Here is a 25643-nt window from a genome sequence, read left to right as displayed (position 1 = left end):
TTCTGCTGAGTTACCTTTACAATAAGAAAATGCCAAAGAGCTGCTTATTTTGGCATCACAATAAACTGAGCAAAGGAAAACCTGAGATGAAAAACAGTTAGATACCTATAAAACATAAAGCTTTTATCGATTTATTAGTGCACAAAGTTTACAGTGACCAGATTTTCAAAATAAATAACTGGGACATCCACATTTTTTGGTGGTTGGTAATAATAAAATTGTGAAATAAGTGCGTAATTAAGGAAATTTGTTCTGCAGAGATCATTCATGATTAACATGTGAGTCACTATAGTCACATTTTCTTTGTGTTTTAGTCGTTTTTAAGCAGCTTTTCTGTATTTTACCGAAACAAATGACAATGTGTCTCTCTTTTACTGTTGGTAGAGATCAGATTGGTCAAAAATAGGGACACCAGGGACATTTCTTGAAGCCAGATTCATCAGCCAGTTTCACTTCGCAGAAAAATCTGACCTCGCAGCATGAGGTTATGAGGGTAAAACTGTCATCTGCCTCTGTCATTTCAGTTCCATGTATTTTGTATCTATTTTTGTAGCAGTTCCATACAGGGCTTCACAGAACTGCTGATGTAAACAACAGAAACTAAGAAAATCAAACTCAGTGCTAGTGCAGCCTTTGCAGCTCAGTGAGTGAAATCTGGGGGTTCTGAGCTTTCACACGAGTGGTCTGAGACTGTAGTACTTTTTTAGGTAGTGTCCTAGCCTGCTTCATCTGTTTCACTACGTAGAAACTGTCTGACCTCGCAGCCTTAGATTTCGTTCGCTCGACAGTAGGCAGGTACTTTTTATCATTTAACCAATCGCTGCTATTTGGTCGTGACGTATGTTATGCGCCGCTAACGGGGTTAACTGGTATATTAAGCTTTTCCCAAATCCTGTAGGAAGAAGGACAATAACGTCTTTCCCCTTGATAAAATTCATCAAACATTCTCTTTATTCAAGCTTTAAATCCTCAATCTTGGGAATCATTGCCAACACTGAATATATGGTTCTTCGCTGATTGGCTGGTGCCCGAACTCACGCTTCCAGAGTTTTTGCGAACCGTCTAGTGTATTCTGATTCTTGATCTAGTTGCTGGAGAGAAATTAAATTGAGCAGAGGCACTAGGTGGCGCCAGCCTGGCTACATTTCTTGTATAAAACTGGGACAAATCAGTGGTTTTGTATAAATCTGTTGGGACAGGGGACACAGGCTCAAAACTGGGACTGTCTCGGGTAAATAGGGACGTCTAGTCAACCTACCAAAGTCAAGCATCAAAATTATACAATTACAGTGGTATTTTATGAAATCTGGACCATTCAGCACAATATTTATACTGTACTTCAGAAATCCCTTGGCAAGCTACTGGTGGCTCCTGAGCTACAGGTTGGAGATGCCTGTTTTATAGGCATCTGTTCCCATCCAAGCATCTTATATTTACTCTATTTTTTCCAACCTCTAAACTGAGTAGGTCTTTGGCAGTTTTGTTTTGTAAAAGTAGCTCACTGGCAGTGCTGGAGAGTAAGAGATTATATGTACCAGATTTACATAATCAGAGTACAAATTATGAGTAACTGTATTCAGTTACAGTTACTGTTTGAATGAGTGGTAAATAGATTACAGTTACTTGGTTGAAATAAATGGATTACACAGCGGTATTTTTCTGTTTTCAGATTTTGGGCTGTATCCCTTTTTTTATTTTTATTTTTTCAGTAATTTCACTCGTTGCCGCACACTAAACCTGGTCTAAAACCAGGTTTAAACCAGGTCTAAAACCAGGTCTAAACCCAGGTTTTAACCAGGTCTAAAACCAGGTCCAGACCAGGTCTAAAACCAGGTCTAAACCAGATCTAAACCAGGACTAAACCAGGACTAAAGCAGGACTAAAACCAGGTCTAAACTATGTTTCAAACAGGATTTAACAGGACTAAACCTCTTCTCCTCTTCTTCTATCAATACTATTTTTAATCTGGTTCAGTAAAGACTTGGCCTTTTCATTGTCTTTTAGCAAACAAAACATTTTATCTTACGATTTCCTCGTCTTTGCTTCTCTACAGCAAATCAAGTAATCCAAAGTATTCAGATTACATTACTCACCATAAGTAATTTAATGGATTACGTTACAAACTACATTCTGGTATATGTAATCTGTAATCTGTAGGGGAATACATTTTAAAAGTAACTTTCCCAACACTGCTCACGGGAGGAAAAATGTAGGAGAGCCCTGTTCTAGAATGTGTACTTGATGAAAGACGCAAGAGACACTTTTTCCAATTTTGTCAGGAAATATCCTCAATGTAAATTCAAAAATGTTGAATCTGATGATTTCTTTTAGTGACCAAAACCAAGAATTTACACATCTGCACTTTAAAACTACTCATTTCAGCTGACTCTCATCTGGATTTTGTAATATAGGTCTGTAAAATGAAATGAAATCATTCGAAACTCACTAATACCCACCATCTGAGCGCGTCTTCGCTGAGTGACGTCATCCACACCGTTACCTGGGCAGGTGCTCATCATTGGCCCGTATCCAATCAGAAGCGTTTCTGTCTCTCTCTCTCGTGGTCGCGCCCGCCCTGTCACGCGCGCGCCTATAGGTCTGCGCGCTCGTACCGCCGTGTCCACTACGCACCCGACGCTCCTGCCTGCCGCACCTGCCGCCAACTCACCGCACCGCATCGTCCCGACGCTGCTCCCGGGATTCCTCTGCTCTCCGGTAACTTTTATCACCTAGTACTTTTACTGCTGTACGTCAAATAGCGTTTCATGTTTCGATGCAGCCTCCGCGCGCCGCTACTGGTCAATTTTACGCGTTGACTTGGATAGTTTTACGCGCGCTGGAGGAGAGGCGAGGAGGCTACTGAGGGACACAGATGTATTTTTTTTTTTTCTTTTTTCTTTTGCAGCTAAGTTAAAATTTGTGTTGTGTTTGTGAGTGGTGAAAAATCTCTGAAGGAAGCATGATTTAAGAGCACCAAAAAAACTACAAAAAAAAAAAAAAAGAAGTTAGAAATAAACTGTAAGGATGATTCATCACAGAGAAATTCATGTTAAGTGTGATGCCTGTTGAAGATACTCCATTGGAATTTGAGTCTGAATCATACAATTAAAAATATTCTCATTCAGCTATAATTGCGAGGTTTAAAATTGATGTCACTCGAAATAAAAAATGCATCTTAGTGCCACCTTCTTGTCTTCTCTTTCTTGGGTGTTTCTACAAGACAAAGCAAAAGCGTGTGTTGTTGCTGTAAATGGACTCGCCTCTGAAACTGACCTGAAATTTCCCAGAAAGGAGACAGAAGGTGTGTGTTGCCGTGTAGTGAGCAGGTTCTGTGTAGAAGCAGCTTTGGGAAGGTTCCTTTTAAAATGTATTCCCCTACAGATTACAGATTACATATACCAGAATGTAGTTTGTAACGGAATCCATTAAATTACTTAAAGTGAAGAGTAAAGTAATCTGAATACTTTGGATTTGCTGTAGAGAAGCAAAGACGAGGAAATTTTCACATAAAATGTTTTGTCTGATAAAAGAAAATAAAAAGCCCAGACTTTACTGAACCAAATTTAAAATATAATTGATAGAAGAAGAGGAGACACGTCCACACAGCAGGATTTAGTCCTGTTAAATCCTGTTAAATCCTGTTGGAGACATAGTTTAGACCTGGTTTTAGTCCTAGTTTAGTCCTGGTTTAGTCTTGGTTTAGACCTGGTTTAGACCTTGTTTGGACCTCATTTAGACCTGGTTTAGATCTAGTTTAGACCTGGTTTTAGTCCTGGTTTAGTGCTGGTTTAGACCTGGTTTTAGACCTTTAGCCCAAAATGTGAAAACCGCAAAATCCCGTCATGTAATCGATTTATTTCAACAAAGTAACTGTAATCCAATTACCACTCACTGAAACAGTAACCGAATAGTTACTCATAATTTGTACTCTGATTACGTAACTCAGCAGTATGTAAAGTCTGAACTGTCCAGGGGCCTAAAGCCGTGGTGATTGTGAAAACGTGAACAATTTAAAGATGCACCGATCCAGTTTTTTGCTCCGATACTTTGGCTTTAAGTATCTGCCAATACCAATATAATATTAACTGATACTAGTGTACAGACAGAAAATGGATCTTATTTCATTAAAGCACAGTTCACTTATTACACAGAGATCCAGGTGTTCTCTAACTTTATTTCTCCTTCACATCACGACTGAACTGCTTTGTAAGAGTAAAAGTTCAAACATTATGAGACGTCTAGCCTGTAAATAATCTCATTACATCCGATTAAAGGCTCAATCACAGAACTGATACCCAGTCCAACCAAAATGTTCAGTATCGGCGCAATATTTGACACCGGTGTCGTTTCGGTGCGCTCCTCGTGAACATGACGGAAGAAAGAGAGATAGTGGGGAAGACTGAAGTGTTATTCACATGATGCAGACACTGGAAATGTACTGTGTGTCATGTCAGGAGGGGGCAGGGTTCACTCAGCTGTATTCTATGATGTCGTCATGTGAGGTGGAGCTGAAAATGTTCAAACCGTTTCACTGAAATGAATCACCTGTTGGATTCATCACCTTTCATCAGCTCTCACATCTTTGAAGTTGAGTAATGGGACCGCTTTCTGAAGCAACTTTAAACTGAGCCGAAGACGCTTCCGAATTCTTTGGAATTGATTGCTTAACTGTCAGAATGCAGATTTGTTGACCTGGTTTGGGCTTAAAAGGATCATATTGCACTGTTAGAATGTAGTGTGTTAGAATGTTGTTTGCTCATCACAAACAGACCTGGAGTTGTGTTTTGTTCCTTTTACACGTTTAATACACAAACCCTGCACATTAAGTCTACATTCAGACTGCAGGGCTTAACGCTCAATTCCGATTTTTTTGTGAAATCCGATGTTTTTGCGAGGTCGTTCACATTTCCAGTTAAATGTGACTTGTATGTGACTCCAGTGTGAATGTTAAACGGCCCAAAAGTGTCTCACGTGACACTGGAGACACGACGACGTCAACCACAGTGAGCGTCTCTGTGTTTACAGAAGTTGTCCAAACATGGACGTGAGCATTGAGCACCTGGAAATTTTTAAGTTCCTCTCGTACCGGAGCCAGAACATGAACAACTTACTTGTTTTAAGGAGGAGATTGAGAAGGAGAAGGACGAGGTTTGTGGCCGTGGTGTTGCTGGGGCAGTGGCAGCAACGTCCATTGAAAGGAACGTGTGAGTGCGAAGACGTAGCCAAGAGTGGTTCAGATTCAGATTCAGAAAACTTTATTGATCCCATAAGGCAATTCATTAGCAGCATCTCAGAGCACACCCAAACACAAACAAACACAAAGTGTGTCAGTCCATTACCGTCCACCAGTGGAACTCAAAATAAAAAACAAATTGCAGTGTAAAACTTTCATAAACTATCATAAAACTGCACCCTTAGAATTTAACAATTTAATAGCACAGGGCACAAAAGAATTAATAAACCGGTTGGTTTTTTGTATTGGAACATAAAACCAACGCCCTGAAGGTATGAGGATAGATGAGTGGTGATGTGCTTCGCTTTAGTGACACAGAGTTCATTAACAATTTTCGCCTACTTCAGTGCAGAATAGTGACGTTTGTGGCGTGTTGATAACATATAGGTGGATGAACACGCTTTGGCCGTTCACACTGAAGTCACATGTCAAAAGATCAGATATGTATCGGTTTTAGGAGCACATATCCAAGTGGCCTGGGTCACATTCGAAAAAATCGGATCTGTGTGGTCATTAAAAGATCAGATACAGGTCACATAGGGGCCAAAAAATCGGATTTGGGTCACTTCGGGCTGCAGTCTAAACGTAGCCTTAGACTGAGTTCTCAAACAAAAAACACTGATGGCATGTAGTCAAGAAGTGCTCCGCTGTGTTTTTAAACTCCATTTTCATATCTGGAACTGCCCATCTTGACTGAACAAAAAGTAAATGTTTTTCTCCAAGTTGGAACAGAACATTTTGTGCTTTGGAGATGCAGACAGACTAACAATAAAAGATTACTCAAACAACACAATGCACATCCAGGTATGTTTTTTGATGAGGCAATAGCATTCTATAGTAACAGAGTGCACAAGATTTAGTTTTGCGTAATACAGAAGCTTTGATAGCTGATGATGTAATTACTGGCTCTGTCCACGTGAAACAAAAACATTCACAAAGTCTCAGCATCTTCTCTGTCCAGTGCCACAAAGACGTGATTGATGACAGACTTAACGTGGGAGGCTTGTAATAATAAGTTTGTGCATTATAAATGTGAGCTCTGTCTTTCTTCTGAAACAATGACAACATCAGATATTAAAAGGTGAACTCAGCCTAGCAGCATTGTTTGGTTGTGTACAAATAGACAGGATACCTTTTTATGCAATAGTTTTGAAGTAATTGCTGAGGAATGCACGTCGAGCTTTGGCAGTAGTTATGAAATACACTTGTGTAATATGCTGCAATACTTTTACCACTATTGTGACACTCCTCTGCCAAGGCCACCCAAAGCCCGCACCAAAAATCACCACTGCCTCTGCCTCTCCTTCAGATCTGATTTTGTTTTGCGGTCTGAGCTTTTGAAAATATCAGATTCTGTGCTCATTTAACGCTCATTTCAATGCTCTAATTACTTTTAAATGACAAAACAGACGTTCGTGAGTCTCATCAGATTTACGTAGAATTCTTCCTTAAAGTGTGCACATAAAGACAAGACAATCAAAAGACAAACTTCCTCAAACGCCATCACTTCTCATTTCCCTGAGCTCAAATTTCCTTCTGTCTCGTCTCTGAAAGCCCCAGTGTGCATACTTCATGAATGGCTTTCACAACTCCAGCACAATACTTATTTAAAACTCTGACTACAGTTACTGTTTGAATCAAGATTGAGTCTTTTTAAAGGAGGTCCACATCTGCTTTTACATATGTCAATAAAACGTGGTCTGGAGCGGATGGAAGATGAATTTGACCTATTTTGGAGTTAAATGGCATTTATTTTAAATAGTGTTGTCAAGAAATAAAAAAATTGAGAGATTAATTAATTAGATTAATTAATTACACATCATAATTAATTAATCTCTCCATTTTTTAAATCTCTTGACAGCACTATTTAAAATACATTTTTCTTTTTTAATCTCTGTTAATCCCCTCGAGTTTAAACAAGGCTCAAAATCGTTCTTTGGTTTTAACAAGCATTTAGTCGGACACCAGTCTTTCACATCTCTTCACATGTAAATGAACATTAAAGCTGAATGTTAAAATTAACTCTCAGATACAAAACACAGACAGAAAAGTAATTACACAATAAAATAACACAAAATGTACCTCATTGGCCACATCCACTCAAAGGGAATAAAATCTTGATGCTTCTGAAAACCTTTAACTTAAAACATAAAAATGTCTTTTTGGCTCAAAGGTCAGAAGTCAGAGCAGCTCCTCGTGTGTCTCTCAATTAAGGCAGTGCACCCGTAAAAACTTCCCCTCGAAACAATATGCAGTTGGAAGTGGAGCAAATCAACAAAAATAAAATGAAATTAATTAACATCAACTTACAGAAAAATTTACTTATTTATGCTATATATTGCTTTTAAAATATTTTACTATATATCAATATGAATATATTTTAATATTATAAAACATTAACTTAAATATATGACAGTTGCCACCGACGGCAGCTACAATTTCACCTAAAAATTGCTGAGAAAAGCCTCAGCTTGAGGTATTTTCATTTAAATTCATTATTACATTATTGTGGCAGATCAAAAGACTGATATAGAACAAAAAAATATACTTTATAAAGTCATTTATTGTTTAACAAACTTTAACAGATGCAGTCATTTACATTCCGCTGTGTTCTTTTGTCAAACTCTAAATAATTAGAAAACACAAATAAAATAAAACATCAGGTTAGAGCCCTGCACCCGCGGGACCCGACGCAAACCAGTGTGGTGCAGGACACATTCTGAAAGTTCAGTGCGAGAGCGGGCGGTAGGATGATAAACTACAGTCCAACAAACTAAATATAAGTTTAAAGTAAAATATACAAATGATGAATGTTTGTGTATCATACATCATTTGTGCTGGATATTTTATTTTGACATTAATAAAAACATTTTAAACAGCCTAAATTTGCGGATGTGGTCTAACCTTGCACACATTTTAGTTAATTCCTTTCTGCTTCTCCATGTTTAGAGCTTAAGAAAGTGAACGTCCCCATTAGGGATGGACATTCGATGAAATTTTATTAAACGATTGTCGGGAGAATTAACGATTGATTTTTGATTAATTATTAAAGTTTTTTTTATAATAAGTATCATCATTATTATTACTATGACTAATCTGCATAAATAAACTCAACTTTACAAAATATAAACCATAAACACTTTAGAGCCACATCAGCCCGTTTGACATTAGAATGTGTTTAATTCAGCTTTGTGCAAGTCTCACAGAAACAAAACTTAAAACCACATGACTCATTTGCATAAACTAAGCAGAGAAAAGAAAAAAAACGCTCTTGTGCGCTGATGCGGTTCAGCTTCTGTTGGACCAAAGGACATAACTCAGTGGAAGATGAGTGTTCTTTCTGTGGCAGAGGATGTTGATGCTGAAGATGAGTCTGTTCTGTGTGTGTCACGATGTTTTCAGAGATCAGACAAGTGCAGGTTTATCGCGAGAACGGGAAAGAAAATTACAATTCTTTGCGGGAGCGAGTGTGTCCCAACAACACATAAAAACTGATTTTATAATAAGGCAACTCATGTACAGAAACAGTAAAGTTAAAGATTAAAAATGAGATTAACGTGATAAAAAAAATGACTGTAATTAACGCCTTTATCGCGTTAATTTGACGCCCCTAGTTTTAAAGACTGTATTGTTTATTTTCAGGAAATTATTATTGATTATTCTTTTGTTTGTTTTTGTGGTTACTTCATGCAGCGCTACACTCTCCTCTACTTTAGACCAAAACCTGTCTTCTCACTGGTACATTCACATTTTACAGCTGTTTTTCTATCCAGCGTTAACAGGGCATGTCACCTGAGAGCATGTCTGTAAGAAACGACAGGGTTAGCTGGAGCGACCTGAGTTCCTAGGTGAGCCTTGAGGGCCCGGGGCAGGAATGTGACTCACCCTCTATTTAAGGTGCCCCCGCCCAACCCCCCCGTGGCAGTGAAGTGCAGATAACATCAAGCAGCCACAGCGTGTCTACATGTGCTAGTGTGCAAATACGACAAGACAAAATGGTTTTAGATTCATATCACTGACAATGTAAAGATTTGCAAAGCCCATTTGTTCTCTACTTTAGGTCAGAACTTCACCATCGGCAGCACCGCAAATGTCTTTTTATTCTCTCTCTTATTGCAGCAGTATTTTAGTCATTTTTACAGTTAGTGACAAAGCCGATTCTCTGACTTTGAAAAATTTGTTAAAGGCATTGTGCTGGATTTTCACTGACTTAAAACCATCAGAAACAGAACTAGTTCATTTGAAACAGTTTGCAGTGATCTAAAGCTGTTCCTCACTTACTATATTTTCCACACTATAGAGCGTTCTGGATTATAAGGCGCACTGTCACTGAATGGTCTATTTTCAAACTTTTTTCACATATAAACCTCACCAGACTTTAAACGGAACACAACAGTTAGATAAGTCAGTCAAACTTTATTTAACACGTTCACAATAATTCTCAACTTTGTTCTATGGAAACGCAATTATAACTCATAATTGTTCAAACAATTGGGTGATTCCGGCGTCCATTATGCCCACATTCCTCTCGTCATTATCCGAGTCAGTGTGGTTACTGTTCCCTGACAGTTCAGTGATGATTCTGGTCTTGGTGAAAACTCGGATCACAGTTGATACTGATCCTTAGCTCAGGCGTCCACGATCTGTCGGCAGGTCGTGGCATAAGTCGCTCGGCGCTGTCTCTCTGTCTTGGTGAATGTGTGTTCTTCTTCTCTCATCCACTGCTCCCACGCAGCTCACACTTTAAAGGGATAGTTTTTTTGTTTTTTTTACATGAATCAGTATGACATCCCCATGAGCAGTGTTGTGCTCCACACTCCACATTGACTTAACCCCGACAGCGCCCAGTGAGCCGAGATCCTGGCCGGTTTTGGTGCTGACAAAAGTAGTCCGGCAAGTTGGCTGGGGACATTAAAATAAAACGTTTTTCTTCTCAAAATAATATGTGTTCAAAAGAGTGATATGTTTGCATCACAAAACCTTCGTCCTCAAAAAAGTCAGACCTCATAATCTCTTGGCACTATTTTCTTTCCGTTTGTATCACTGCGTGCGTCCACCAGGTGACAGCCGCGCCTTGTTCACTTTGTTTACTGCTCGGAATGTTAGCGACAACATGTCTGATTGAACCCGAATATACTGATGCCGAAATTCGCCAGATGCCGGACTACTTTCGTCAGCACCGAAAATGGTCAGCATCTCGGCTCACCGGGCGCTGTCGGGGGTAAGTCAATGTGGATGCATGACACTGCTGAAGCGGATGCCATACAGATTCATGTCAAAAAATCTAAACTATCCCTTTAACATTATAACAGCCTTGAGTTTAAAGTGGGCATTGTGAGCGTGTCTTTTGACAGGTGCATTTTGATATTAAAAGGAATCACAGTATGTATTATTCCTGATGCTCCTGACTACAGGAGCCGTAATGCTGCAAGTGGTGTGGCTTTGTAGTTTACTAAAGTCGTACTAAGACACCACAATAAATTCATATATAAGGCGCTCTGGATTATAAGGCACGCAGTCAATTTGTGATGAAATTAAAGGCTTTTAAGTGTGCCCTATAGTGCAAAAAATACAGTACCTTGTGCAGTCTGAGCATCCTACATTAGTCAGTGTGATGAGGGTCTAAGTGCTTTTGCCGTAATGTGCACTTCCTGATTCTCGGACAATAAAATGCTCATTTGATGCAGACAGAGCACAGTGGACTTATTTTGACCCCAAGATCTACTTATACAATATCTCTGCACTTGGCCCATTTTGTTCAAATACATGGAACAAATCAGGAACAAAGCTTTGAGGAATTATTTGAACAATAGAAGTTTGGGTATTGGTTGGAGCACGTGTTGTTAGCTTATATAAAGTAGAGTGTTGGCGATGTTAGCTTATATAAACCAGCTTCTGCATCCAAGAGCCCTGCCCATGTGAAACCACACTCAGGATGGGTGCCAAATATTAGTGGGAACTAGTGATGGGTGAGCAGGTTTCCATATTTACCCCGGGAAAGTCCCAATTTTGAGCCTGTGTCCCCTGTCCCAGCAGATTTATACAAAACCACTGATTTGTCCCAGTTTTATACAAGAAACATCCCAGGTGTCCCTATTTTTGACCAATCTGATCCCTGCCAACAGTAAAGAGAGACATACAGATATTTGTTTATCAAAAATACAGAAAATCTTCTTAAAAACAACCAGAACTGAAAAGAAAACAGAAAGAAAAAGTGACTACACTGACTCATGTTCATTACATGTTGATTACATCACAAGATGTTTAAGGTCATTCTGTGAAATATTCCAAGCAATACCATCTCCATGGAGATGTGTTACACAGAGCATTGTGGGAGTGCAGAGACTGTACAAGAAATGTCTCAGGTGTCCCTATTTTTGACCAATTTGATCCCTGCCAACAGTAAATGGAGGCATACATTGACATTTGTTAATGAAAAATACAGAAAAGCTGCTTAAAAATGACCAAAACACAAAGAAAATGTGACTATACTGACTCATGTTAGTTTTGAATAAGGCTACGTTCAGACTGCAGGGCTTAACGCTCAATTCCGATTTTTTTGTGAAATCCGATGTTTTTGCGAGGTCGTTCACATTTCCAGTTTAATGTGACTTGTATGTGACTCCAGTGTGAACAGTAAACGGCCCAAAAGTGTCCCGCATGAGCACTGGAGACACAGCGTGCTCTGTGTTTATGGAAGTTGTCCAAACATGGACGCAGCATTAAGCACATGGAGATTTTAAAGTTCCTCTCGTACCGGAGCCAGAACATGAACAACTTACTTGTTTTAAGGAGACTGATAAGGAGAAGGACGAGGTTTTTGGCCATGGCGTTTTGTGGGGCAGCGGCAGCAACGTCCATTGAAAGAAACGTGTGAGTGCGAAGACGTAGCCAAGAGTGGTTCAGATTCAGATTCAGAAAACTTTATTGATCCCATAAGGCAATTCATTAGCAGCATCTCAGAGCACACCCAAACACAAACAAACACAAAGTGTGTCAGTCCATTACCGTCCACCAGTGGAACTCAAAATAAAAAACAAATTGCAGTGTAAAACTTTCATAAAACTATCATAAAACTGCACCCTTAGAATTTAACAATTTAATAGCACAGGGCACAAAAGAATTAATAAACCGGTTGGTTTTTTGTATTGGAACATAAAACCAACGCCCTGAAGGTATGAGGATAGATGAGTGGTGATGTGCTTCGCTTTAGTGACACAGAGTTCATTAACAATTTTCGCCTACTTCAGTGCAGAATAATGACGTTTGTGGCTTGTTGATAACATGTAGGTGGATGAATGCACTTGCTGTTTAGACTGAAGTCACATGTCAAAAGATCAGATATGTATCGGTTTCAGGAGCACATATCCAAGTGTCCTGGGTCACATTTTTAAAAAATCTGTGTCATTCAGACTGTCATTAAAAGGTCAGATACAGGTCAAATAGAAGCCAAAAAAATCTGATTTGGGTCACTTCAGGCTGCAGTCTGAACGCAGCCTTAGTCATGAATGGGCCGAGTGCAGGACAATTCTCCTTAATTATGCACTTGTATCACAATTTAATTATTACCAATTGCCCCAAACTGAGTGTCCCAGTTTTTGGTCACTCTATACAAGTGCTGATGAAGGAAAAATGTAGTAAAAGTTATTTGTTATTGCTAGAGTAAACCAGTTTTAATATTTCTAGTAATTTGAGCGCTAAAATGATGAAAAAAAAAGTCTGGAGTCTCTGACCCACATACACGGTACAGGGTTTACGTTCAAATAGTTGTTTTACTAAAGCTGTTTGCACAAATGTTGTGTTCAATAGAGTGTTGGACAGGTGGAACAAGTCTTTCTAAAAACACAAGATTCAACCTTCCACTGCTCAGATCTCATTGTAGTACACAAAAGTAACAGTGTTTTTCCCACAATTGAAAAGTACCATGATAAATACTGAGCCTTAAAAATGATTGCTCCATCTGGCCTGTACTGAACGATGAGTTTATATAGTCTTTATCATAGAAGTACCGAGTGAAATTGAAAAAAATATATCCAAAAACATATCCCTACAGTCCCTACATGCACTGTGACTTTTACTTGCACTTTATCTGAACTTGCTTGAAGAGGTATTATCCATATTTTCTGCACTATACGGCGCTCTGGATTGTAAGGCGCACTGTCATTGAATGGTCTATTTTCAAACTTTTTTCACATACAACCTGCACCAGACTATAAGGCGCATTAAACAAAACACAGTTAGATAAGTCAGTCAAACTTTATTTAACGTGTTCACAATAACTCTCAACTTTGTTCAATTAAAATGCGTAAAAAAAATACTGTCTGAGACTCTAAATTGTTAGTGAATTCACAATAAGTCATAATAGTTGAAACAGTTGGGTGATTCCGGCGTCCAGCACGCCCACATCCCTCTCGTCATTATTCGAGTCAGTGTGGTTACTGTTCCGTGGCGGTTCAGTGATGATTCTGGTCTTGGTGAAAGCTCGGACCACAGTTGATACTGATCCTTAGCCCGGGCGTCCACGATCCAATAAATTCATATGTAAGACACTCTGGATTATAAGGTGCGCACTCATTTTTTGATGAAATTAAAGGCTTTTAAGTGCACCATATAGTGCGGAAAATACGGCATGTTGAATCAACTTTTTTGGAGCATTTGGAACATTAACATTTTTACACACATACAAAAGAAACAGTATACAAAACAATGCAATACGACTTCACAAACCTGATGTGCTGTAGTTTCATTAGCAGGATGCATGCTGGTTGTGCTGTGAAAGCATGAAGGGGGAGTGACTTAGCACAGAGAGCAAAGGGAGAGCGTGGTCCGAAACTAAAACGTCTTGGGATTTGGGGGAATATAACATTTTCAAAAACAATAAAAGTCTAACTACAGCTGCTTTTAACTGTCATTTTTGTCTTTGTATCATGATCTATTCCTGACTCTTCCTTATGTGAATGTTTTTCAGTTGCCGGCTGCTCGACAATTGCACCTCAGGGATCAAATAATGTTAGAGGAACGTTCACTGTTGTGTCTATGTCTTTTTATTTGCACAGTCAATCCTCTGTAAGACATACATCTGTCGTTGCCTTGGCACAGTTACAGGACGGTGCATTCTGGCGCACCTTCACACATTTCTCACATTTGTCAAGTTCAGTGCAGCTTTCACTGAGCCAGCGCGTATCCTCAGTTTGCCCGACGACACGACGGCACGGCCTTGTTTGCACTTGGGTCTGGTGAGGAAAGCTCTGATCATGTTTAGACCAGTGTTGACATGCTTGTTCTGTGCATTTTTGTCATGGGACCGGAAAAGCATTCACCTACTGATGCAATCCCAGCTGTGACTTGTGCTTAAGGCCAGTGCGCTCTTGGGCAAGACACTTCACACACCTACAGTCCAGGGTCTAATGTATGTATGTGAGTAAATGTTTGTGTTTGTGAACAGTGGAAGAACATGAGCCCACAGCAATAATTCTGTTTACACTCGTCACACTGCAAAAGTCCCAGAGGTGTTTGGACTCAGGTCAGAGGTTAGAAACATGCTTGGATCCTCTCAAGGAGATGTTTGTTCTTCCCATATGAAGCCGCACCAGGAGAAGCCGATGCACCAGGAGAAGCATACGCTACCATTCGGGGTATTTAAAACGTAAAGAAAGACCGATGGAGTGAGGCTATGACTTTGAAATAACATCGGGCAATGGCAGAATGTTCCGAATGCAACAGCAAGAAGATTAAAACATAGCCTAGTCGGAAAACGTTGTCAAATAATTGGCTGCGCAAGACAACCAGGCAAGTTTAGGGTTGTTACAGACAATTAAGAATGTGAACACGCACATTAAGCAAATTTTTGGAATGAATGAGCTATAGTTTGCATTTTTATTGAGGCTCCTTAGTTTGTTTGCTATGTGATTGTTCTAAAATCTAAAATCAATCAGCAGATGGCAGGCGAGTGCGGTTTTGAAAATTGGTTAAAACCTTGGGTGCAAATGGACAGCGGGCGCATGATGAGTTTTGTGTCGCGGTTGCGGATGAAAAAATAGTCCATTCGCGCATCTCTACTGCCCCCACTATACAAGAATAGCTCTCCTGACCATCACTGTCCCACCACTCAAGAACCAAATTAAAACTCAAAGATGTCGTTGGTCTATTCAAAAGAACCACTATATGGATGAAACCTGTCGTATGTCCTTCAAACCACTTCTTCAGACTTGTCACACTGTGCGAGGGCTGTGAACTGATCTTTGGGTGATTTGAGCTCCTCTCTTCCCTGATTAGCTCTTCCCCCTGAGCCTGCGCCTGACCGGACAGACCTGTTTCTGTCGTGAGCGAACATGTTCACTGGAGCACGAAACCTTAAACCTTCTTTGTTCTTTGTTCGCTGCACGGACAGGCAAATAAGGGCAATGAGGAGACTCTGTCTCCTGAGACTACATGTTTAACTGTGGTCATGTCATCCTATGGCTCTGTTTCAACACGCGTAAATATATGTGTTCAATGGGCTAGAAAACTCACAAAGCAACCAAAACCTCTTAGTGGATTAGAAGCTTTGTGATCTCAGTGTAAAGAATGTAACAGAGCTAGAACTGAATTTGACATGATTTGAAGAGTTTATTGGATCAGTGAGTCTGGCACATCAGTATTGTAGAGTTGTCTGTTCAGAATACGCTATAAAATACAATGAAGCAGTGTAAGATACAGTACGTAACATTTTTGTTTTGCTTATCTAACTTATCTTAAAGAAGGGGTTTGTGCAAAATGTTTACCACTTTATAATGTTCCCTCGTCAAAAACAGGCCTGCAGAGGTCTTAGATGTCATCCCGGCTTGTTTGAGGACTCTCCCAGTCCCTGTTCAAACTTTTCTTAGCTGTGAGATTCTGTGCAAGGCTCAAAAACAATTCTTCATAAATATTCAAAAGTTGGAAATCTGTCATGTGTTAGCAGTTACCACACAGAAGTAGTCTTTAACTTACTTATCTCCATAGAGACAAGTAAATACAAGTAATGCCACTGGGCTAGGGTGACCAGATGACCCTGTTTACCCAGGACAGTCCCAGTTTTGAGTCCTGTGTCCCCTGTCCCAGCAGATTTATTCAAAAAGAGTGCTTTGTCCCAGTTTTATACAAGACATGTCCCAGGTGTCCCTGTTTTTAACCAATTTGATACCTGCTGACTAGGGATGAGCAAGATTAGTCGATTAATCGATAATTGATCATTAAGAATTTTATCGATTACATAAATTTTTTATCGACAAATCGAATGTAGGTTGCTGTGCGTAGCGTAGGGTGACCAAACGTCCGTGTCTGGGGACAAAAGGGGGTTCAGACATGTGTCTCTCTGCACAGAAGGAGCGAGATACAAACAGTCAGTCAGTCTGCAACATGCCGAAGCACAAATGTGTATTTAATGATGACTTGTACAAGAAATTCCACGCTTTCACAAGTGTGAGTCCATGTGCACAGTGTACAAAGCAGCACATATGTTTCGGTGTCCAGTGGGAAAAAGCTCACCAGGACACAGAAAAACATGAAAAAGTTTTGCCAGGTGAGAGTAGCACAAAGTAGATGACGAGGCCCCACGGTGTCCTGGTTTTGACAAACACAAATATGGTCACACTAACCTGTGTTCCACTGAGTCGTGTCTTTTAATCCGAGAGAACCGCATCACCACACAAGAGCTGTTTTTTTTTTTCCTTCGCTTAGTTTATGCAAATTAGCCATGCAGTTTTAAGTTTTGTTTCTGTGAGAGTTGCGCAAAACTGCATTAAACACATTATAATGTCAAACGGGCTGATGTGGCTCTAGAGTGGTTACGGTTTATATGTCGTAAAGTTTTAATTATTTATGCAGATTAGCAATGCAGATAGTAATAGTAATGATAATTTTAATATAAACATGTTAATGGGCGTCAGTAGCTCAGTTGGTAGAGCATTTGCCCACTGATCTGAAGGTTGGCGGTTTGATTCCAGCTCTCGACATAAACATCACAGGTTGAGCTGTGTGATTCCAGCTCCCACAGATGAATGCTGTAGTTGTGTCCTTGGGCAAGACACTTAACCCACCTTGCTCACAGTGTCTGCGTACACTGGTGTGTGAATGGGTGAGTGGTTCCTTGTTGTTTGAGTGCCTTGAAGGTGGAAAAGCTCTGTAGAAAAATGTGACCATTTTACCAATGGATAACTGATCGTTAATTTTCCCGACGATCGATTAAGAAAATTTTACCAAATGCCCGTTCCTACTGCTGACAGTAAATAGAGGCATAAACTGTCATTTGTTTAAATACAGATAAGCTGTGACAGAAAATGTGACTATATTGACTCATGTTCGTCATGAATGACGTAATTTTCTTTAATTACACTGTCGTTTCACAATTTTATTATTACCAACCATCAAAAAATGGGAATGTCCCAGTTTTTTATTTTGAAATTCTGGCCACCCTACACTGGACCAAGTTGTAAGTCAGATCTGTGGAGAGGCAAGCCCACTTAAAATATGTAGCAGTAAAACATGTGTGCAGTTGAAAAAAACAAACAAACAAACAAAACCTGCTATGAAATATTCCAAGCAATAACATCTCCACTGAGATGTGTGACACAGGGCATTGTGGGTGTGCTGAGATTGCTGGAATATTCTGGCACAACTGGTCCTTCTCAAACCTGCCACCTTTCTAAGAAAAGCAGTGTCATTTCTGGGGATAATTCACTCACATCTCAACCCTGAGCACAATAGAGATAAAGGTTACAGTCTGTACAAATACTGTCAGCAAGTCATATCTCATATCTCACAAGTCATATTTAATACTTGACTTATTTTAATTGATCCAATTGTGCCAACACTGCTAATAAAATGATACTAACACACATTTATTGAGTTATATAGGCTCATGTTTATCAGTTTATTATTTTTAGCACACTTCTCTAATGGTTCCTAATTGTGGATAATGATGCTAAGTAATCTGCTACAGTAATAAGCTCTGTAGCAGGCTGCAGAACTTAAAGAGGCTCCTCAGCTACATTAAGCACACTGAACTCTCTCTGCAAATGGATGTGTGTCAGTCAGGGACACTTCATAAATCTGTTCATCCACATTTAGTCCTGATTTAATCCTGGTTTAATCCTGCTTTAGTCCTGCTTGCTTTTTTCTTCTCTCATGTTCGCATGTAGTCTGATTCATCAACAGGTTTCACTTCAAGGAAACTGTCTGACCTCGCAGTGTTAGAATTCATTCGCTCGACAGTAGGCAGGTACTTTTTTTTATTTAACCAATCGCTGCTATTTGGTCATGACGCATGTACAGTCCCTAACAAAAGTCTTGACACTTGGGTACAAGTTGACCTTAAGTGCCCCTCAAATATATGTCTAATCTTTTTTTTTTTTTTTTTTTAACAAGAAATGGCTAATTTAATCCCAACAGCTTTTGAAATAATGTTTTGGTGTTCTAACGTTAACAGCTTGGTAAAGTCCATTGAGTCAGTTTGTGCAAAGACAAAAGTCTTGTCACCTTGCCATATGATGCACTCAGTCTTAGATTACAGCCTCATCTGTGATCAATAATTGATCAATCAATTAGTGGGTGTGTATAAAAAGAACCTCAGCACATCAGACTTTCACATCAACTGCAACTTGACCTCTGACAACATGCCTAAGATCCACCCTGAGACCACAGTGTTGGCTCAAGACCAGATCCACTGCTGAGGTGGTGACACCTTCAATGTGTCTCAGCATCAAGTACAAAGAATAAGAAAAAGAACTGAAGAGACTGGAGATGTTTTTGACAAGCCCAGGTCCAGCAGACCCCACAAGACAACTGCTCGGGAGGACTGTCTGTTGGCTCAAAAATCCAAGGCCCCTTTTCCACTGCAGCAGACTCCACCAGGCCTGGTCACCTCAAGTCCCTGTGTCAACCAGAACAGTTTGTAGAATTCTGTCTCGAAATGGCCTCTGTGGTCGAATCAGTGCACAGAAACCAGCACTAAACAAAAGAAGACAAAACCAAAGAATCTTGATGAACTCTGGGAGGTGTGTAAGTCTGCTTTCTTTGTTATTCAAACTCATGGAAGTCAGACAAGATATTAAATATGGATCTCACAGCACCACTACTTCATTCACTGATGTTATGCAACATATTTTTGTATTTGAAGTAAATTATTTGTTCAATTTTCACATGACACTCTGTAGGCGACAAAACTTTTGTCTTACCAAAATCTGACCTTTCTGTATTTATTAAATGATCAATCTTTCTTTAGTGAAGCAAATTTAGTTTTATATATTAAACATAATTTGGGAGGTTTTTAGCTTTTATATGAGCCATTTCTAAAACCAATGGATTAATTAAAAGTCAGATTATAAGATGTTGTTTCTACAAAATGGATAAAAGACAAGACTTTTTGCAAAAAGTCTACTGTATTCTGATTTCTGACCTAGTCGCTGGAGAGAAATGAAATTGAGCAGAGGCACTAGGTGGTGCCAGCCTGGCTAGCTCTCATGTTCTTGTTTCTTGTGACTGTTGGTTCATCTGTCTGTTATTGACCAATCACTGATTCGCTCTTGGATTTTCTGACTTTCTGTTGGATAAATCAGCTACTGGGACACAAGATACACCTCCAGTAAACCTGTATGTATGTGAAATACTTCTCAACTCATGTATGCCAACTTGTGTGTTCCAGAGATGTTGTTCACACTGACCCGTGGCATCTGCAGAGCCTCTCCTCTCCTCCGGACCACGGCACGTCCAGCCTCCTCTGCCCCATCACGGCTGCAGCCTCGGGGCAGCTCCACCTCTGAGGAGCTCTTCTCACTGGAGCACAAATATGGAGCACATATTTACCATCCGGTCCCTGTCATCCTGGACCGAGGTGAAGGTATGTACTCAGAATATTTAGTTCTGGCTAAATATCTGGAGGACTAAAGGGGAGACTGAGGGGGAGGAGGACTCAGGTGAAGAGTGATGTTTGTGAAAAGCATCCAGAGGAAAGAGCTGCATTTGTGGAGGGAAAAATGTCTGTGCTTTTCTCTCAACTGGATTTGATTTCTGTATTTTTAGACCGTTTTAGACCACAAATTAGCAAAAAAAAAATTCAAATTGTGAAAAAGAGCTGTTATTAACGCTTTTAAGGTGACTTTATTACTCACCTCTTGTAACGCTGTACGTTTAAACTGTAGCAGATCATTCCATCCATATTATCTATAGAATTTGTCCTCCGAAAACACCCAGTTCACAAAACAATTCTGTGAATCCAGTTTGAGGGGTTCTTTAAAAGTAAAAAGGTGAGAGTAGTTCCTCACGTATGTCTGTTTAGATCCACATAGTGCACAGATCGAGGTGAAGCTGCAGATTAGCAATAATGATTCTACTTCCTGTGGACCATCCGTGCATTATAAATCATGTGAATCATCTGAAGTATTGCACCACATTTCACAAATAATAGTAACAACTTTGTTTGAATTGCATCTAAACCAGAAGTGCAGTGCTCTGATCTTTTGAACTTTTCTTTTAAGAGTCTCAAAAAGAGTAATTTTACTCTAGAAAGGAAACAGGTGACGCGAGGTGCACTCACAACTGTGCAACAGTCTTTGCGGTCAGAGATTTAAAATCTTATAAGATTCTCCTCATGTCTGTGCTCTGTGCTTTTTGTCAGATGTTTAAAAATGACTTAAGACTGAAAAATCCTATAGTGTTTGTTGATTTTCTCTTCTGTCCAGAGGCAGAAGCACCACACCCATGTGGCTGTGTATACAGAGAAAGTTCAATTTGACAAACACACAACGCTACTCAACAGGTTTGGTTTTAGCCTACAGGCCAGAATACAAGAGCCATAATGCCTCTGACAGGGTCTACCATTAGGAGTGACAACTTTAGTCTTCACTGTGGACATGGCTGTCTTTCTCATATAAAGCTTCGTAATAATGGAGGCATAAGACTTGAAAAGTCTTCAAACAAGACAGGAGCAGGTGCTGTGATACTGGATGGGGTGAGGAAACATCAGAAGTGTGACAACACTAGGGAATCTTCAGGGGAATGTCTGTAGTGTATTTTATGCAAGTCTATCTAATCAGCAAGTCCACACACAAATCTTTCTCAGAGGGAGGCAGGAAGCTTCAGCGTGTCTTCTGTTGGCAGTTCCATGAGTTTCCAGCATCTGAACAGGATTCACTGGTCTGAGGTGTTCTCTTAAAGCTGTGCTCTGTGTGCCTACAGGAGTGTTTGTGTGGGATGTGGAGGGCCACCAGTACTATGACTTCCTGAGCGCCTGCAGCTCTCTGAACCACGGCCACAGACACCCAAGCATCCTGGCTGCTCTGCACGCCCAAACCTCCAAGCTCACCCAGACCTCCAGGGCCTTCCACAACAGCCTGTTGGGCCAGTACGAGGAATATATCTGCACACTGTTTGGGTACAACAAGGTTCTACCCACTAACACAGGTATGTACTCTTTAGGACAGAGCACTCTTTAGGACACAGTAGTCTTTAGGACACTTTTAGACACAATATGCTTTAGTTTAGTTTAGTTTATTTATTTATTAACTGAGACTGAGACCGCGCACAATCTACATTAACCTTATCAGGAGAGATGCTTTGTACCAGGTTGTAGCACCAGTGCTAATTTCCACCTGTTGTCTCTGGGCAGGTTGATGTTATAGTTCATAAAATCAAACATACAAAGAGAATGTCTTCATAATGACCGGATCATAACAATTCTGTAACATGATTCACACCCAGTACTCCCAGCACCTTAAAAACATCATCTTATCACAGACCTTAGAACACAGGACTCTCCAGACACTCATCAGTCCACATTATGGGTGCAGGTTTGGTTTGATTTTTTTTTTTTTCTTAATTTCAAAAGGATTCATCTTTATCTCTAGAGTAATTTTGACTGCAATTTGTTTTTGGAAAAGCATCTGCCAAGTTTAGTACAGAATTTTAAAAATAACCATTAAAATGTAGAGCCAAATCTATATGTTCATTTTGGATTATTCTGTTTATTTAAGTTGCAAATGTTAGAGTTAGTTTTCCTTCTTCCCAGTAATTTATCAATATTCCTCTATAGTTGTTTACTGTTGCCTTTTGCATTCTTAATTAGGTTTAGAAAAAAAAATGCTCTAGCTTTTCTGAGCTGTATTATGACTTTATTTCTCTAGCTTTTGTAGATATAATGATCAGGACACTTTAGGACAGAGTACGCTTTAGGACAGAGTACGCTTTAGGACACTTTAGGGCACAGTTCTCTTTAAGACACAGTTCTCTTTAGGACAGGGTTCTGCTCTACCACTAGGACATTAGACTGTGGGCCAGTGCTCTCATACTGAGGGTGATCTTGAGAGTCAGAGCAGAGCAGCAGTGTCACATGTACATTTCTCCACAGGCACAGAAGGAGGAGAGACAGCCTGTAAACTAGCACGAAGCTGGGCCTACAAAGTGAAGGGCGTCCCCAAATATGGAGCCAAAATCATATTTGCCCGTAAGTGTTTTCAAATGTTTGGTGGGACAGTAGCACAACGGTAGATACACCGAGGAGGCACTAGTTCATTACAGGAGTACAAATATGTGGCTTTCTCTGAGAGTCTTCATATTTCACTGCTAAATCTGGCTCAGATCTTCCTTAAACAGATTTAATCTCAAAGCACTAACATTAAAATGAGCACACATACTTGTATAATCCTCCAATCACGTGCCATCCAAAGGTACAAAGACAGGAGTGTGTCTAGGTTCCCTCAGCCCTATGTTCCCACATTTTCAAGTTTTTTTTTTTTTCTTTACAAAATTAGGCTCTATGTCCCTAAATGTCCTTTATCATCAGTTTGCATCAGATTTTATTCCCCTTTCTCCCAATCTGGTCATCAATTACAACCAACCTATTCTCCAGCAGCAGTTGACTGCAGATGTAATGCAGATGTAATGCAGAGGTCATGGTGCAAAGGATCCTAGGTTAAAATGACTCTGAATCATCCATTTAAATGTAGTATAAAATATAAATGGTTTCAATTAGAAATTAGAACTTAGAAATAAGAAAAATCTTGGAAATAAGGGAACATAGAGCTGTGGGAACATAGGGCTGACCCCACATGGACCAAGTTGCTGTAATTGTAAACTGTGTCATCAAAATGTAATTCACTGATTTGTTTTCAACCAAACTTCAGAGTAAAATGTAAATGTATGAGTGAAAGGGACTTGTGTTTGATTATCCTGTCCTTATGTCTGTCTCATGTCCTGTGTTCCATGTCCCAGTCCCTTTCCAATCTCCTCTCTCACATTATGTCCTATTTTCTCTGCCTCTCTGTCTTCTGTCCCATATCATATAGTCTGTTTTCCATGTCCTCTGCCCACTTTCTGTCCTCTTCATATCATGTCCTCTATGTCTCACCTCCTCTGTCTTTTCTCCTCTTGTCCCTGTGTCTCTTGTCCCTCTCCATGTGTGACCTTGTGCATGTCCATGGCCTGACCATGGCTCTGTGGTTTCTGACTCTCATGTTTTTTAAGTAGATTCTGTTGTGCCAGCGGGACACATTCCAGCTCAGTGATGTGTTCTGGTAAGGCTCCTGTGCACTGGTTTGTGTACATACTCTCTTCAGGGTTATAGTCTCACCACATGTAGCATTTATATATGACATTTATTTGGAAAAACAACATACACATGACTATGTTGTTGTGTCATTAGATAAACAGTTACATTTGTCTTTAATGAAACTGTCAGCTGGGTAAGGGGTTAGGTTGTGGGAAGGAAAGTTAGAGTTGTAATATTTTCTGTTTAAAAGCGCGCTACTTTTCTGGTTGAAAGTTTGGTACCTACCTGTCTCCATGGGGAATTAAGTTAAGCTCAAGTTATTGTAAAAGTCTGCATGAGAATGTATTAGTGTTTACTGCTGTCAAACGTTCCTTCTAAAGGTAACTTAGGCGTGTCCTGTTGCAGATGGGAACTTCTGGGGCCGCACTATGGCCGCCTTCTCCAGCTCCTCAGACGTGAGCAGCACAGAGGACTTTGGGCCCTTCATGCCTGGCTTCCAGCTCATCCCATACAACGACATCCCTGCCCTGGAGGTGAGCTCCAAACTTTGGTACAAAGTCATTAAGATCTACATCAGGTCTGAGTCATATGTCCCTGTACCCCCAGAGGGCGCTGCAGGATCCACACACCGCTGCCTTCATGGTGGAGCCCATCCAGGGTGATGGGGGGGTGGTGGTGCCTGACCCTGGATACCTGATCCAAATTCGACAGCTCTGCAACAAGCACAATGTAAGAGACACAACAGCAACCATTTTGTGCTTTAATTCAGCTAATACATCATACACATATTTGTGTTTTACAGACACAATGTGTTTTTGAACCTTTAAAGGTGCATTGTGTAACTTTTCTGGTAAAAGGTACTCAAGTCACTTACTTGTCTCCATGGAAATGTTATTGCTTTGTTTAGAATATTCTACAGTATGGCATTAAACTCTCAAGCAGGTGACACCAGAAGATAAGATATTTTAAGCAAAGAAATACCATGAAGACAAGCAGAAAAGCTGCACTGTGCACCTGTATAACTTTTATTTGTTAAGTAGGTTCTGGTTATCATTTCAAACTCTCTCCAAAGCAGAGCTGACCTGGAGCTGTGTTGTAGGTGCTGTGGATCGCAGACGAGGTGCAGACTGGCATGGGCAGGACCGGCCGCAGACTGGCTGTAGACCACGAGAACGTCCGCCCAGACATCCTGATCCTGGGCAAGTCTCTGTCCGGAGGAGTCTACCCTGTAAGCTCCCTATTCCTATTCTGTTCACAGCTACTGCTGCCGCTAATTGTGTTTTATGCTTCTGCACTTACGCTACTGTTGCCCTAAGAAACTGTGTGGATCAGTTTTATTTTTAGTTCAAATGAAACTAAATATTTATAAATGATACAGCCCTGGTCCGCTCGTTTGTAAGGGGATGACTCGAGCTGGGCCGGTGGGAGTGTGAAGCTGCTCACAGTGTTGTCTGTAGAGTTGCATGGGTAACTTGTGTGTGTGTGTGTGTGTGTGTGTGGCAGGTGTCGGCCGTGCTGTGTGATGACCACATCATGTCCACCATCAGGGTGGGGCAGTACGGCTCCACATTCGGGGGGAACCCTGTGGCGTGCCGTGTGGCCATGGCCGCTCTGCAGGTGATGGAGGAGGAGAAGCTGGCGGAGAACGCAGCCATCATGGGCCGAGTATTGCACAGCGGTCTGAGCAAACTGCCCAAAGACGTGGTCAAGGAAGTCAGAGGGAGAGGCCTCCTACAGGGACTGGTCATCAGAGAGACCAAAGGTACACACTGCAAAGTCTGGCTTATTTGGGCAGTCCAGGCTCATCAAAGCCTCAGTTTAGTTCCACCAAACGTGGCTACCCGGCTAACCAGAGTTGACTCTTAGATGCATTGGTTTGTATCTGGCTCATAGTATGGGGATTATTGA

At 40.4% G+C, this 25643-nt stretch overlaps 1 protein-coding gene across 4 annotated transcripts in view; it reads left to right on the top strand.

Moving 5' to 3' along the window:
* The first annotated feature begins 2482 nt into the window (after positions 1 to 2482).
* LOC110159394 (ornithine aminotransferase, mitochondrial-like) overlaps positions 2483 to 25643 on the top strand; it is a 25232-nt gene continuing 2071 nt past the window's right edge. Inside the window, exons 1-8 of one of the 4 annotated variants that reach the window (XM_020923942.2) lie at positions 2483 to 2715; positions 19896 to 20090; positions 21428 to 21652; positions 22596 to 22691; positions 24141 to 24268; positions 24342 to 24464; positions 24835 to 24963; positions 25239 to 25497. In XM_020923942.2, coding sequence (XP_020779601.1) covers positions 19898 to 20090; positions 21428 to 21652; positions 22596 to 22691; positions 24141 to 24268; positions 24342 to 24464; positions 24835 to 24963; positions 25239 to 25497 — 1153 coding nt within the window. In that variant the 5' untranslated portion in view covers positions 2483 to 2715; positions 19896 to 19897. Of the gene's footprint in view, positions 2716 to 19895; positions 20091 to 21427; positions 21653 to 22592; positions 22692 to 22734; positions 23761 to 24140; positions 24269 to 24341; positions 24465 to 24834; positions 24964 to 25238; positions 25498 to 25643 lie in introns of those variants that run through there. The other 3 variants (XM_055166368.1, XM_055166370.1, XM_055166369.1) reach the window with 3 other exon arrangements.

Source organism: Boleophthalmus pectinirostris, unplaced genomic scaffold, assembly GCF_026225935.1.
Source record: "Boleophthalmus pectinirostris isolate CB_2022bp ecotype Guang Dong unplaced genomic scaffold, ASM2622593v1 HiC_scaffold_8, whole genome shotgun sequence".
Classification (NCBI taxonomy): Eukaryota; Metazoa; Chordata; class Actinopteri; order Gobiiformes; family Gobiidae; genus Boleophthalmus; species Boleophthalmus pectinirostris.
Note: the sequence above shows the minus strand (reverse complement) of the source record. Positions and strands in the feature narration are given on the sequence as shown.